A 17,003-nucleotide genomic window follows, 5' to 3' on the forward strand; every position below is an offset into this window, starting at 1 on the left:
AGAGAAAGAGAGAAGGGGGGAGGGAGAGAAAGAGAGAGGAGGGAGAGAGAGAGAAGGAGAGAATCAAACAAAGTCCAGGTCAGGGTGTGAGGCCTGCAGAGAAACCTGTGTGTGTGACAGGTTGTAAAATCCAGTTGTACTCTCCTCACAAAACATGTGCCTGTCCTCAGAACACGTGCCTGTCGCAGTGAATGAGAACACTTGTTACCATGGATGACAGCCAACTTGGCACCTAGAGCCGCTAGTAGGCAACACCATCAGATGTTCTCTCTCTCTCTCTCTCTCTCTCACACACACACACACACACACACACACACACACACACACACATAAATCTCTCTCACACACAAACACATACATCCCCTGCCACCCCCCTCTCTTTCCTTCACTCTATCTCTCTCCCTCTCTCTTTTTTCTTTCCCTCCTTCCCTCTCTCTCTCCCTTCCCAATTCTCTGTCTCTCCCCTGCAGTGATGTAGTGTACTAAGGATGGTCAGCTGAACTAACACCTCTCCCCATGTTTACAGTCAAAACCAACCTGAAGTTCTGAGTGAACAGTAAATATATGCTAGTCTACCACACTGGCAAGAGGCCATGCCTCCCTGCCCTGGTTATTCTCCAAGGTAGACCAGCTCTCTGTTATGATGGTGTGAGCAAGCTCCACATGCAGAGGAACAGAAATATTGTACACCACCTCCAGCTGGGCTCTGACCCCTCCCAGACTGGTCCAGACCTGTGTTAACATGGTCACACAGTAGTGTCCAGGCTGACCACCCAGACGGGCAGTTTGGTCAGTGTAGGAAAAGCACTGACCACCGCGGGTCAAGGTGAAGGTCAGATGTATTATGTTTCACCATGGTAACCAACTTGGGGTTGTCATAACAGAAGATAATTAAACACACACACACTCTCTTTTTTCTCTCTGTCTCTCCCTTTCTCTCACACACAAACACAATCACATGCTCTCCATCTCTCTCTCTCTCTCTTTCTCTCTCTCTCACTCACAAACGAACACACACACACTCTCCATTTCTCTCCAAATTCCTCTTCTGCTTAACAACAACCACCCTGAAACTACATTTCTATAAACTGTGGCACTGCCATCTTGACTATGGCACTTTCTTGGTTGGTCACATGACCACTGTGGCAGTAACGTACCCATTTTTGCAGTTCCTTAGAACTATGAAATGTTAACTTGCTCAACGTGAGATGTGGCCAAATCAGCAGTGTGTCAGATGTGACAATGTGTTAGGTGTGACAGTGTGTCAGATGTGACAGTGTATCAGACTTGTCAATGTGTTAGGTGTGACAGTGTGTTAGATGTGACAGTGTGCTAGGTGTGACAGTGTATCAGACTTGTCAATGTGTTAGGTGTGACAGTGTGTTAGATGTGACAGTGTGCTAGGTGTGACAGTGTATCAGACTTGTCAATGTGTTAGGTGTGACAGTGTGTTAGATGTGACAGTGTGCTAGGTGTGACAGTGTGTTAAATGTTACAATGTGTTAGATGTGACAGTGTGTTAGGTGTGACAGTGTGTTAGATGTTACAATGTGTTAGGTGTGACAGTGTGTTAGATGTGACAGTGTGCTAGGTGTGATGTATCAGACCAGAGGCCGTCTCACTCACCTCCTTCTGACGTGTCCATATCGTCCATGTTACCCAGGAGATCTTCTGGAGTTCTTGGTAAGCTATAGTTTGTCCCCATCCCACCTGCAATGGTTACATAATACCTTTAATATAGATATAACACAACAGTCACCTTTAATATAGATATAACACAACAGTAGCCTTCAATATAGATATAACACAACAGCAGCCTTCAATATAGATATAACACAACAGTCCCATCAGATAATGCCTTCAATATAGATATAACACAACAGTTCCATCAGATAATGCCTTCAATATAGATATAACACAACAGTTCCATCAGATAATGCCTTCAATATAGATATAACACAACAGTCCCATCAGATAAGATTCAGACTTACTCCTTAAAAGCTTCTTTGGCTGAATTGGGACGCAGATTTACACGTGTGTAGGCAAAAGTGCGAAAGCACTTGCTTACGCGTACTGACGCACGTACACATGCACACACGAGAGTTTGTGCACTTATAAAATACATTATTCCATTAACAGCTGAGAACACAGAGTAAAGCTATTATAAGCATTAAAGAACTCACTCTGGCAAAACTTCAAAGACATTACCATTTCAATCAGACATTTCCTCCACACTTTTCTCATATAAATTACATTCAATTTCCTCTCATTGAGTATGCTGGCTATGCCTTAGTTCACTACAGGACGAAGTACATTCACTTCCAATGACCTGGTTCAATACCATGAATTTTACGCTGATCTTACAACTGTTGCCATTAGTGAAAAAGTTTCTTTTTTAATTTTTTTTTTTATTCAAAGAGACGAAAAAGCTGGTAAATGTACAGACAAAAAAAAAAAAAAAAAAAAAAAAAGAATAATGATGACTGCACTAAAAATTTTTTTGTCAATTTTGATGCAATATCATATAACTGATTACGGCATAATCACCACCAATTTTTAAGTAATACTGTTAATGTGGACATTCAGACATGTAACTAGCTTAGGACTTCAGATAAATGAGAGTTAAAAATCACACATTTAAATGTCAATGGTGAAAAATTTAAAATTCACAAAGTTTAAGAAATAGAATCCAATCAGGCTGGTTTTCCTCCTTAAATTAATCCAGAGAGTTTTAAGGAATATAAGTAACCTGATTATCCATTTATTGCGGATATAGTGAAATTTGCATGAGAGCAACGGAAAAGGGTGATGGCAATATGCACAGACATGCAGTGCTCATGTAACTTTGTTGTGTAGTCACGTAATTTTCAGCAGAAACTGAACTGAGCCATTGCAAGGATTGTAACTAGCTGGATATCATTCTAACAACTCTGCATGGTTTATTCCGGAGCTGCAATATCCTGAGCAATTGACAGATACGTGTGATATTTCACTTCTGAAGAATTTCATCAAGGTGCAGCCATTAGTGATTTCACCTACTACACACACAGAAAGAGAGAGAGAGAGAGAAAGAGAGAGAGAATTCATTTATTTGTCCTTAGAAAAGCCCAATGAATAAGGGTTAAATAAATGTACTTAATGTGTGTATGATGAGCTCCCATAAATCTACCTCATGCTTTATTCAAGAGTGACTGATGATACTGTTTATACATTTTAGGCAGAAATTATCCAGGCACGGCCTCAGAGAAACCCTTTTCTCTCCATTTTCCAAGAACTTGTCTGCTGTGAGAAGTGGTGGCTTATATCTCCAGAACTGAGGAATAACACTTCGTACTTGTTAGCAGTGAAATCTTGCAGAAATGGCTCTAATAATGGCTTCTGAAGCTGACATAGTCAACAGATCTAGTGTAACAGTTTTTTTTCCCTCAAAGCTTGACCTGTTTATCTTGATTTTCTCAGAATTATGATGAAGTAGAAATCAGAACACCCCCCACCCCCCAGTGAGTTCAAACTTCATGTAAATGCAAATGTAGATTAAAGGGCAGCACAGAGACTGGTACAGAATTGATGTGTTACGAAATCACAACAGAATCACAAGGTCCACCCCCATGATCACCTAGATCTTGGTGTGTAGTAGTTCTGTGGTCAATATATGCATGATCACATATGACAGGAATTAATATATGTATGGTCACATATGACAGGAATTAATATATGCATGATCACATATGAGAGGAATCACAGGGAAAGCTGTACGGGTAGGCTCATGTTTGTAGAGGTTATAGATAAACAACCCAAGTCTTTATGGAGAATTCAGTGGTTACTGAAGACCATGATCAGCAAACGGGGACAGCGCGCTGTGCCGAAGGTTCGCTGTGCCGAGGGTTCACTGTGCCGACAAAACCGGAAAATTGGTCTAAAATCGGCTAAGTTTTTCCGGAGCCCCAAAATCAAAGGTTCGCTATGCCGATGGTTCGCTGTGCCGAAAGGGTCGCTGCGCCGAGGGTTCGCTGCGCCGAAAAAGTCGGCTACCCATCACCCATTGTGCTTGTTATGTAACGTGGCGAGCAGTGGCCTTTTTTGAAAATAAACGAGTTTTAAAAGTTCTCTTCTTCTATCCGTACCATTTGGATTTGTTAAAACTGCGCATTGAAGATTTATCCTTATGGACATAAACATCTTAAATCGCTTTAAATAATCAGTTCTGTAAGTTAATATATTAATTATTTTTGGCACTATGGGCGTCACCCACATTTAGGAAATTACTGACAAGAAAACATTCTCTAATTATTTTTGGCGAACTTGTTGTAGTTATTGGGTGTGTGTAAAATTAACATCTTTTTAAAAACAATCGGCATAGCGAACCCTCGGTATAGCGAACCTTCGGCTCAGCGAACCCTCGGCATAACGAACCTTCGGCATAGCGAACCCTCGGCACAGCGAACCTTCGGCATAGCGAACCTTCGGCATAGCGAAGCGCACCCCAGCAAACAAGTTTCTAGACTAGATCTTGTGAGATATCTTCAAAAGTTTGTTAGTTAGCAATATGCCTAGATTCTAGTATGTCACTAGAGGGCAGGTCGATATTCAGGCTTTTAGATTTAAATAAATATGTTATATTTAACATATCAATATGTTAAAACTGTTATTGGGTAATAGTAAACACAGGCAGAAAATAATGTGTCCTGTCTCCATAGCTTTGTAGTCAAATCTTATCATCCCAATACTAGGCATGGGGGCTTACTCTGTAATCAAACACATTCAAATAAAGCCATCTGCCACATGTTTCAATTTTTGGCAACATGTTTGAAAATGTCAAAAGCAGTTAACTGCAGCAAACCATACCAAGACCAAGGAAGTCTTAATGCCAAATTTACTCTAGTCTGAAATCACCCCATTCTCAATTTATACACAAACACGTAATTTCAAATCCAAGATGACATTTCAGAAGGTCAAACAGAACATTTCAGCCACATTTCCCATCTTTGCCTTAACAGAATAAGACTTTTTACTGCCTTATGGTCAATAACCATTGAGAACAGATTACAGGAATCCAAAGTCCAAATAAAACACTGAGTACCTGCAAAGTTTACAACCACAGGAGGCGCAAGGCACAGCCTCAATTTCGCGTGACCTTTGAGGACCTTTTACCTGATAAGGTAACTGAGAAAAGGATGGACACCTCTTTCTTCTCTCAACCACATCTTACATTCTTTACAAGAACTACATACTTTTACTAGGGTAGCACTAGAAAATTTTTCGCTTAGCCAAATCACCACTTTTTTTTTTGTCAATTAGTTATCCAAATGGTTAGAATTTGACTAAAACAAGTCAAATCAAACCCTTTCTGTTTGGCCAATTTACATCAGTTTTAGCATTTGGCTGAATTGACCAGCGTTAGCACTACCTCAGCTTTAACCATCTCTTGATGGCAGCAAACAGCCTAAAGCATTGGTCTGCCACTGGTCTTTTGCATTGCCTACTACTATTTCTGACAATATGTATACCTTTGTAGTAATTTTAATGTTCTTACTTTCAGCAAATACTCACTAATTTGAAGCAGCATATTTCTTAGTTATAGGGTGTTCACATTGAAACTATTCCCATGCTGTTGACCAGAATACCAAAAAGCTGATGATTGTATAAGAATGTTGGCATATAAATCTGTTAATCAGATTGCATTCAGCAAGAGTCTCCACAGAGTGAGTTCTCACTTCCCAGTATGACAGTTTCATTGTAATTACACCCAAGGCTGTATTTTTCACCTACCTAAACCGCTGTCTCCGCTCTCCTGTCTGGCGTGGTAATCTGAGGAGCCCTGATTCAGGAACGGGTCGACCCCCGTATTACTAACTGCCAGCTCGCTCTTCATCCCGTGTTGCCGCAGCATCATCTCTTGCACCTGTACCAATAAGAGGGGGAGACGGTATGGATAAGAACCAGTGTACCAATTAGAGGGAGAGACGGTATGGGTAAGGACCAGAACACAAGGACAACATGATCAGAAGTTTTCAACTTTTCACTTTGTTGAGGATGAGGCTGCCTTTCATTGGAAAATATGGCGCTAGTCATGTTTTTGGCTCGCAAAAAGTTGAAAATCTACTGATAGTCGGAAAAAACCTTATCCCTGCTTCCTACACAAAACTGAAGCCATACCCAAGGCTTTGTGAGGTATAGCTTCAATTTTGCATAGAAAGTAAAAAAAATTTTAACTATGTGGGTCTGAAGAAGGCACAGCCACATTAACAGCTACCACATTATTACGACTAACAGTGTGTGTGTGTGTGTGTGTGTGTGTGTGTGTGTATGTGTGTGAGAGAGAGAGAGAGAGAATGTTTACAAGCTGTATAGTCTTATGCTCCATCTGTATGTTCTATATTGGGAAAGTCTGACATCCACTTCACTCACTACACTGCACACAACACAGGTGGCATCTTGATACCAAGCCAAGCCATACTCCTTTTTTACCTCTTCCAATTTTCCCTGTCAAACACAAATTCTATACAATACACTTGGTTTCATTTCCTCTGAAATCTTTCTCTCCCTCACCATACCATTGGGCATGGTTTGCCTACAATGCCAGGGTTATTCCTATTGTCTTGAAAAGCCAATTTATTGTTTAAACCAGATAACCCCTCTTTCGCACACATACTCTTTTTCTCTCACTCTTTCCATTCATCTCTTTTCATCTCTCTCTCTCTTCTCTCCATCCTCCCCTTCCTCCCTGCCCCATTGTTTCTCCAGTCACTGCCCAGCTCTTGACCCCTGCACTGGTCAAGAATGGTCTTTTCTATTCACCCAGTAACCTAATCTAGAAATCCAATTAAACTGAAGATCACAGTCCCTGTTGCTAGGGTTTGTAATATGAGACCTGGAGAGTGCAAGGCTTTGGCTATGCAGCACCAGGGCCCTGAAGGACAATATGACACCAAGGGAATGTGCATGGTCAATATACACCAACCATTTCACCATGGCAACTGATACTATACCAGAATGGCTGACAGTGATGTGTTCTATATCTTTTGCAGCACAGGGTAATTGGGGGAGGGGGGTAGACAGGAGTGTTGTGATTTGGAACAGAAGGGGGGTGGAGGAGGATGGGGCTAAATCATGAGAATTCTAACTTTGTAGATGCTTTGCCTTCACAGGGCCCCAGAAGATGAAACAGGTGCCCTGATAAAGTAACGCAGCCAGTACACCTCTTGGTGATAGGTGAGTGGGCAGATTACTACAAAATTTGTTGAGAGCATTTTGATGTTGGGTACAATACAATCTTCTGTTATCTACAGTGAGGGACTTAAATCTTATGATGTGTAGAGTAAACCCTGCTCAATAACAGCTTCATCTTCAACAGTTTATTTTAGTGAACAATTAATATGTAGATGAATATTGTATTGGTGTACATTACAGCTGTCTTTGTTGGTCTCACCAAGACAGTTCCAGACCATTTCAGACTTCTGAAGCAATCACTTGGGTGCCTATGACTAACTGCCTTATGACTTCTTAAACTTCAAATTACAATCTCTTAAACTGATCCAAGCACCTGCCTTCTCCATCACTACACCACATCTCTGCCCACTCTCAGATCAAGTTCTCCAAACTTTATCTCCTCATAAAGAAGGGCTGTCCCCAGTGTGGGGGTTGACTAAACCACAAAGTTTCTTTTTATTATTTCATGTAAGTGATCTTAAGCTAGGAAGGAATATTTTGTTAAGACTGAGAAGTTGTGTATAGGTTTTGAGGAAAAAATTTGTAATGGAGGCAGATTATTCACTTTAATCCAGAGCTTACCTGACATCAAATCATCCAAAATGTTTAGGTATCAAGGGCAGATTATATAAACTACAATGAGTTGAAGAGAGGGTGAACTTGTCTGTTACCCTGGAGTGGTTTATCATTTAAACTATTCACCAATACTGGTAGAGGAAATAACAGAATCCTTGTAAACAGCTTTACATAAACACTCCGCGGTGTTCTCTTTCAAATTAAATGGTTTTTTAACAGCTGGGCTGTAGAAGTCAGTAAATTAGGCGACATTACACCCGCCCTACTGCCCACGCAGTCGCTACAGTTACCAACAAGGGGAAATTGTTAGGGAGAGACTTCAATGTAGTCATCCAGTTATTTTATGGCCCCCTTTTAGCATGCACATTCAAATCCTTTCTTAGCCACACCCAATGTTGGGAACCTGATCACACACTTCTTATTCTTTCTTGTTGAAATGTCCTTTTCTTTATCTCCTTCATATACAAGACTGTGCAGGATTGTTGACAAAATAAAACTCTCTACCCCCCCCCCCCCCTCTCTCTCTCTCTCTCTCTCTCTCTCTCTCTCTCTCTCTCTCTCTCTCTCTCTCTCTCTCTCTCTCTGTTATTTGATAGTCATCCAACAATCTGGACATAGTGTTTACCAGTTAACTGTGTAAAATTTCTCCTTTTCAGTCCAGACAGCCCCTACTTGGCCCTGGTCCAAACCCTCCTGGCTCTGATCAGAGATCACAGCAGCAGGGAAGTCTCCACTGGCAAATTTGTAAATTTATAACTTGCCCTGGTGAAGTTCCTCTAAAATCTAGAATAACCTTCTCACGAACAAGCAGACCATCCTAGTAATCTGCTTTTTCTCTGTCAAGGTATTCTAAGCAATCACAGAAACCTCCACTGTATTTAGATATAATATTATCGAAGCCAATTTATTGTACAAATTCTTACACATCTTTTACTTTTAAATACAGTTTTTTTTGTTCTCCCAATAAAAAAGACAGAACTTCCTTAACCTAATGAAACTTTTCCCTTTCTAAAATATCACGACCCAAAATCACACGAAAGAAACCATCTATGACATTTCTAACTTCTTCTTCATAAAATCACGCTCCACCCCCAATCATTAAGATACAATCTCAGGAAGTAAAAGTACACAGAATCTGTTTGTAAATAGTTCCGCATACTGCTAGCAGCGTTAATGTTCCAAAATTATGCCAACTATTTCACAAGTTTAGCCTTACATTGCTTTTTTTTAAAGCAGGGGCCATTACACATTCTTCTATCCAGAAATGACCTAAATGTTTACTGACTGACAACTGGGAAGCAAGTATGGAAATAGGCCTGAGAAAGTGTGCTTGAGAGAGGTTTTTTCTTATTCTTTTGAATAGCTAAGTCCTTAAATTGGCTTTCTGCTTTAAACAAATCACACAAAACATTTTCTGCTCATACTGCACAGGAATAAAATTACATAAACATTATTGACTACAAATTGTGTACAGTAACAGCCAAGATAAGTGTCCTTGGAAGGTAAATCCTCTCTGGTGTTTTATATTATTGAAAATGACCATCAGGCACACTGTCCCACCCAACACACTGTCACAACTAACACACTGTCACACCCAACACACCATAACAACTAACACAATGCCACATCTCACACACTGTCACACAAAGCACAAACCAGCTTAAATACTCACTTGTTTTGTAATCTCTTCTTGTCGTCTTTTTAACAGCGCCTCTTCTCGCTGGAGCTCCTGTAACGTTCTCTGTCGGCCATTAGGCCCTGTCATTTGTGGGGAAGGTAACTGCCGAGGTTGCTGTTGCTGCGCTGCCTGTTGTTGTTGCTGCTGCTGTTGCTGATGCTGTTGCTGTAATTGATGCATCTGTGGAGGAAGTGATCTCTGATGTTTCTGCTGCAGGTTCATTGCTGGCTGCTGCAGATGCATGGCTGGAACAGACAGAGAACACACTTAGTATATGACATGTAGATAGTATATAAAACAGAAGACAGAGAACCCACTTAGTATATGACATGTAGATAGGATATAAAACAGAAGACAGAGAACACACTTAGTATATGACATGTAGATAGGATATAAAACAGAAGACAGAGAACACACTTAGTATATGACATGTAGATAGGATATAAAACAGAAAACAGAGAACACACTTAGTATATGACATGTAGATAGGATATAAAACAGAAAACAGAGAACACACTTAGTATATGACATGTAGATAGGATATAAAACAGAAGACAGAGAACACACTTAGCATATGACATGTAGATAGGATATAAAACAGAACAAAGGTTGGGAATAGAAGGGAACTTATAATTTGACTTATTTATACTCATAGCCCTAACTATTTTGGACAAGGAATTAAAATATGTGTCGAATATTTTGCGACTTTTTTCAGGCTGCAGAATTTTTGGAAAGGAAGTGCAGATCTGTAATGTTTCACATAATATGGAAGAGTTCAATGGTAGTGACTGTCTGTGTAAAAACACAACTGAAGGAGGGAGGGAGAGAGAGAGAGAGAGAGAGAGTAGTATAAATAACTATACATGTACATAAACCGTCAGTCAGATTCCTATCAATCTTAGATTAAGGGAATGGCACACTCAATGGTTTGGAAGGCTTTATTTATTACGCTTACAAGATATGATACAGTATCTATGGCCATTCAGAACTAATAGAGGACCAGCAGGCTTCTGAAGTGAGGTAAAGCTGAAACCTGACGTCACTCAGCCAATTACACAGGTGCACAAGTCTTTTTTTTTCAGTCAGTATTACTTGCCAAAGGCTTATGAATTATACATACAGCCCTATCAAGTTCAATGATCACACGTATAAAATTTCAATTAAAATAGGAGCAGTTCTGTGCCTTTACCAAATATATTATCCCATGATATTTAAAAAGGTCATCTTCAAAATACTTAAAAAAATCAAAGAAATTGTGATAGTTCATCTGCTACAGCATTTATTACACCAAACACATAGCCAGCTGACTGATTTGAAAAATGTCTCAAAATTTGACAGTTTTCAAAGGTCATCCCTTGGTTACAAGATGCTCCCTACCAGCTGGGTAATACTGCAGCCGTGTTCACACACAGATACAGACCTAGACCGATGTAGGTCTAAAACACCACCAGTTTTAAAGCAGTGTACATTCAAGCCTGTAGATACAAACCTGTCAGCACTGAGTAATTCAATTAATTCACTATAAGCAAAATGGAAGAGGGCTGATGTAATGCAACACACCATGCAAAGTAAGATTATCAAACAATGTGCCACAGTTTGATCTGAAGCAGTTTGGTTCTATCCCTGTGTGACCCCAGATGAAGAGAGAGGTAGCAGGAGGCCAGGTGGTTACCCCAGGTGTCACTGTACACTGACACAGCTGAGAAACCTCTCATTATTGACTTCATGAGCTCAGCTGGTGAGAGAGAGAGAGAGAGAGAGAGAGAGAGAGAGAGAGAGAGAGAAGGTCGACCCATGAAATAATTCTATTTTAAATTAAAGACGAATGGCCTAACGTTAAGTTTCCATACTGCACTTCAGAGAAAGTGAAAAAAGGGAGGAGTGAAAGAAATGAAGGTAGACCCAAGAAAAAATTTATTCAAAACTGAAGACAAAAGACTAAAGTTTCCATTCCCATCAAATCAATATCCATACAATAACTTGGACTAGGTTATCAAAGTACCAGTCTCTTTGAGACCCTGAAGCAAGCAGAAGTCCCCAACCACATCAACCCTTTCCCCATGGGATTGACATTGGTCTCCTCCTGTGATATCACTGCCCTCTGGCAGCAGACAAGTTCAACTGAACATGGCCATGTATTTGAGTAGATGCACTTCATTACCAAGACTGTTTTTACAGGTTATTGTAATCAGTCTGGAATATGAATGAGTTCTTCAGGCAGTCAATGAGTACAACTGCCAAAACAAAGACTAGATGCTCACTCACAGTCGAAAGGAGTTAGCAGTTTCTCTTATACCGGATTTCTTTTAAAACTGCCCTTCATTTATGACAAAAGAAAAAGAAGATAAGGTAACAGGTTCTACAGATGAAGGGTAATTAGTAACCCAAAGCGTATGAAGTTCACCTTAAATTGCAGTATACAGTGTTCAAGACAGATGAAAAGACAGACAAGTACACAGAGCTATGTTAACAGACCAACTTAAAGGGATAATAACTCTTCGTATGAAATATATATTTCACAATAAAAACATTGTGAATAACTCATAGAAATATAATATATCCTGTTTTACGACGAAAACAGCAGTTATCTGATATCTGAGCTTGTCTTCAGATCACGTGACCTCCATTGATGGCTATACTCTGTTATAATTTCTTAAGAGATTTTAACAAAAAACCAAACTTCTTAGAAAAAAATCAGGGACTAACTTTGAATATAAAAATGGATTCATTAACCATTGGTAAGCATGGGAAAATTGTTGTTTACTCCAGGAAAATTCATTTTTTGGCCAAAACGAAGAGTTATTATCCCTTTAAAGATAAAACCATGATGTACTTACGTATCCTGGGGTCAAACCAGCTTGTATTGCGATCATTGTGATTAATAAAGTAGATTTCTCCCTCTGGCGTCGCGGCCTGTTCCCACCCTGGGGGAAGAGGCCCCAGGTTCTGCATAGATACATTGGGGGACTGGTGAGAGGGGGGCGGGGTCGTGTGGTGGCTCAGGTTCATACTGCTCACTGACTTCCGTGGGTCGTGCCATGTGGTGGTTTTGTCGATGTGGCTAAAATAGTGATAGAGATACGGATTAATACACATTGCTTTTTCAATTCAAATAAATTTTATGTTGAATTTTGTGTCTTTAGATAGCCCCCATGGGTCTTCAGCTTGGGATTGTTGTCTGTCACCTGCTGCTGCGGAAATATAAACCAGAGATCAACGTCCTAGCAAACATTTTATATCTTTTTGAAACGAGAATCTTCGCAGTTTTATAATGTTCCTGAAATGTAATCCATTGGCAAAAAAGGTATCAGTATGCATGCAAACACACTTACCTACACACAGCACGCACACACAACATGCACACACACGCGCACACAACATGCACACACACACACACAACATGCACACAAACGTACTTCAGACACTAATTTCTTTTTTGTCTAAAAGCTTCAGTCAAGTCCTGAGTAAGACACTATGAAGAACCAAGTGATGTTTTTCTAACAAATAGCAAAAGTTTCTTAAATCCTCATTTGGCCTGGGATGCAATGCAGTCCAACACCAATAATTACAAAATATTTATTTGCAACTTTTTTATTTAATCAATAACTATAGCATCAACAAGTCTGTCACTGAGCAAACTATGTAATTCTCTAATCTTCAAGTGTGTAAGAGTTCAATGACATGTACATTTTTCCTTTTAATTCTATTATTTTTCACTAAACTTCATCTCTTAACAACAAAACATACCTCCACTGATAATTCCTGCAGAATTGAAACATTTCTCAGGACAACAAAAAGAAGGCCATAATGGTGCGGATGTTATCAAACAATGAGTTTGGCCCCTAACACCAACCTTAGACTTTTACCCTCATTAAAGAGGTGATCTGGGTCCTACCAGTCCCTCTCATGTCTAGAATTCACCTTTACTTACAGCCTAATTGTAATATAACCTTCACAATATAAGATCAAGTTTCCCCAGATTTGATTTGTTTAGGATCTGGACCCCAGCAGTCAGTTCTGTAAACTTTTATTTGAAACTACACCTTAATCAAACCCTTCCTCTGTGCCTTTGATTGGGATCAATGTCTTCCCTATAAGTGAAGTTTAACAAAGGCTTCAATAAGGTGTTTTATTCAAGTTAACCTCAAGTTCGATGTACTTCAATCACAGCAGTTGGGGTGATGAAAAGTGATGCAGACCTGTTCATATCAGTGCTAACTTAGTCTTGATGTTTTTTGTAAAGGTACCTGGTCTTCTGTAAATTGGAAAGGTTGTAAATGCACCTCATAGACCTTAAACAAATCAGATGGGTGGTACACAATGTCTTCTTCACCCAACCAATCTTTTATTGTTTCTGTAAGTTTTTGAAGTCTCAACCAAAACCCTTTCCCTTGGTATCAGTATAATATGACCAGTGTTTACCAGAGACACTGTAACTGGACCCCTCTTCTCCTTTCTCTACTGTCCCCAGGTGAGGTCACTTAGTGCAGCCAGAGCCTGAGCAGGGAGGGGGGGGGGGGGAGGAGGGGGGGTCACCAGAGCCTGCAACAATTCCCACTGTTCAACACTGGTAGAGAAGCGAGAAGGACGAGGAGGGAGGGGGTTGAAATATAAGATATGGGAGAGTTTCTTATTGAGGGAAGGAAGAACAGGTCCAGAACTTGCTGTAACTGACCACCAGAGGGCGCACACTAGGGGACACTTGTTCAAATCAAATGATACATTACCATAATGATTCCTAATGTACATTATACCAGTGCTGCCAGGGTTTCATCTAGGGATATTGAACCTTTGTTTATATATAGCACTAGAGTTTCAAAAACATTGAGTATATTTATAGCCCTGATACTCTCTAAGGAGACTGGTACCTTGGAATGGATCCAACCTGACTTTTGGTCTAACTATAGTGCTCACTGAGGTAGTACTACTATCCTGGACCTGATGTGCTGGGAATACAGGTATATTCACCTGAGACTGACCTTGTCAGGGCCACCTAATTATTTTCTGTCTGTACTATAGCTTCACTGACACCATTAGGGTAATGATTTCATAACAGTGCGCCACTGTTTTAACACTTGTGAAGTCATAAAGTGCATACGTGACTGAGAAATAGGTGATAGCAGAGTTGTGAAGTACAGGAAAGATGTCTGAGGAATACCTCTCTGACATGAAAGGTTTAATGAATTGTACTCTCTCTCTTTCTGTCCCAAACTGCAATGCATTCTATCATTCTTAATGGTACAGAATGAACTCATCTAGAACAGCAAACAGCCCAATCAAAATGATATATTCCACTCATTTACCCCTTATCTAAATTTTAACCAGTTCAAAATACAAGTACACTGGCCTGTTTCTTTTTAAAAGTCCATCTTACATCTCACAAACAATTTTCTTTAGCTTTGGGGCAAGCACTGCTGTGTTCACTCCTGCTCATAAAACCATTAGAAAAACAACATCAATTTATACCAAATAAAGCCATTAACCATGCCTTGTTGACCCCCCCCCCCCCCCCAAGGGTCAGGGCTGTTTACTACAATGTCAGTGTCCTCAATTTAACTGTTTTAGTATGTGTATCAACATCACCATACCGAGGCTATAGAGAGGAGATGGGCCATGTTCTTTAACTGTTTAAGGGTGCATTCCCAATGTATCTATCATTCGACTTCATATTGTAGATTGATCCAACTCTTGCTTAATGCAGTCAGATTAACAGACTAACATGGAGTACAGTGGAACCAAGAGGAGGCAAGTTAATTGTACTCATTGAGAGTTCATGCAGAGTTAGATCGATCTACGAAGAATAGTAGCCGTACTGGGAATGAGCCCAAAGAAACTTCAGATACAAATCCATGTCCATTAATCTCCAATAATGTCAGGGTCATGAAAGGTTTACAGATTTCTCTCCCCACATTAACACTGCATCATTCCTCTGCTTTGGCCTGAAATGCTTCACATTATTACAACTTAATCTCCTTTATAGCCATGTGTTCTCTGGGCTGATGGTAAAACCAGATTTTTTATTTTCACCTTATTTTTCCCACCAGTGTGTGTGCAGCAGTGGTTGTGTTGGTTTGTGGTGAGAGTTGGTTCCTGTGAACCACATATTGCTGTGGTCACACGTCACCATGCCTGCCATCTTCATGACAGCAAAACTCACCCTACCTTGGTGTGATGAAAGCTTCAAGTTTACCTAGAAATTTTATTTTTACTTTTGAAAACGTCAACCCCTCCTTCTACAAATACTATGATGTGGGGTGGATCCCAGACAGTTACTTTCATCCACCTCCCTGTTTCTAAACAAAACTCTAATGCTATTATTTCAGAATACCGTCAACAACAAGACAGTTCTACTCATTTCTAAAGTAATTTAAGATCATACATAAAATCATAACTTTGTAAAGAAGAGGCAATTAAACCCCCTTCCCTGGTCCAGCACATAATGTCTCTTTTATACATAAGATAATGAGAAATCTCACAGGTCAGTTTTTTAACGTTGTTTTAATGGGAATAAGTGGATCAAAAACATTGCCTGCTGGCCAGTTTAACCTACTATGTAAAAGTCTGAGGCAGATTGTATTGTGTATATATATTCCCTTCCTCACAGTGAGCTGGCCTGTGAAAACATGGATTGAAGCCCCGCTTTAGACCAACACTTTTAACTTCAAAGCCAGTTCAGCCACAGCGCTGGTACAGATGAGAAGAAACAAAGAGATGTAAGTCCCTCTCCCCCTAAGTAAATACCACCCCCGCACCTCTCTCAGGTTATAGGGCAATCCTATTGACTGAAGGATTGTGTACATAGATTACTATAAGTGGGTAAACAATGCAGCATACAATACAACCCCTGTTATTATGATCTATATAGTGGGGTGGTGCTGACCTCACACACCCCTAGTCATCAACACAATGAACTGGAAATCATGGTTTTCTTGTGAAAAGCTGTTTTTTTTTTCTTTTTCTTTCATATTTTCCATTTTTCTCAGTGCAATTGTCATGGTGTTTGAGCTTTTATTTTGGTGAAATGGCTGGATTTTTAATTCTTTCTCTCCTTCTGTGTGAGTGTGTGTGTAAATGGAGGATAGGATTATCAAACTGAAAAACCTTACTTTTCTTTTTGTTAAGTTTCTTTAATTAGAAACAATTCCTCTCCAGCATGATTTAGGTGCGTTTAGAAGAGTCATAACAAGACAACTTCCTTGATTTTATCTTCCCAGTGATGTCTGTATTTGTGAAGATACAAAGAAATGATTAACTAACAGTAAGTGTCGTGGTCAAGTCTTCTCTGTTGTTTATTTCCACACCGCAGCAAGAGGTCACTGAGCTATAACAAGGTGAAGACAACATAACAAGGACCTATGACTGGTAAGTGGGAGCCCAAGATGTACTCATCATATCCTGATGCTATAGAGCTGAATTTGGTGTACAGAGATGTGAAATATCTAGTAATTTATTTATTTTTTAAAATTTAATTTTATTATTTAATATTATTACAGTGTTTGACCTTCGTTTGAAATAGTACAGGCCAATTTGGCCAGTGTGC

The 17,003-nt window shown here is 39.8% G+C and overlaps 1 protein-coding gene across 2 annotated transcripts in view; it reads right to left on the bottom strand.

Moving 5' to 3' along the window:
- Positions 1-17,003, bottom strand: part of LOC106161429 (transcriptional coactivator YAP1-A) — a 33,545-nt gene that overhangs the window by 7,592 nt on the left and 8,950 nt on the right. The window contains exons 2-5 of one of the 2 annotated variants that reach the window (XM_013538383.3): positions 12,301-12,524; positions 9,458-9,708; positions 5,770-5,902; positions 1,627-1,710 (exon numbers count right to left, since the gene is read on the bottom strand). In XM_013538383.3, the coding sequence (XP_013393837.2) occupies positions 1,627-1,710; positions 5,770-5,902; positions 9,458-9,708; positions 12,301-12,524 (692 nt within the window). Of the gene's footprint in view, positions 1-1,626; positions 1,711-5,769; positions 5,907-9,455; positions 9,709-12,300; positions 12,525-17,003 lie in introns of both variants that reach the window. The other variant, XM_086998130.1, reaches the window with a different exon arrangement.

Source organism: Lingula anatina, chromosome 10 (genome assembly GCF_051362555.1).
Source record: "Lingula anatina isolate TDL-2025a chromosome 10, LinAna3.0, whole genome shotgun sequence".
Taxonomy (NCBI): domain Eukaryota; kingdom Metazoa; phylum Brachiopoda; class Lingulata; order Lingulida; family Lingulidae; genus Lingula; species Lingula anatina.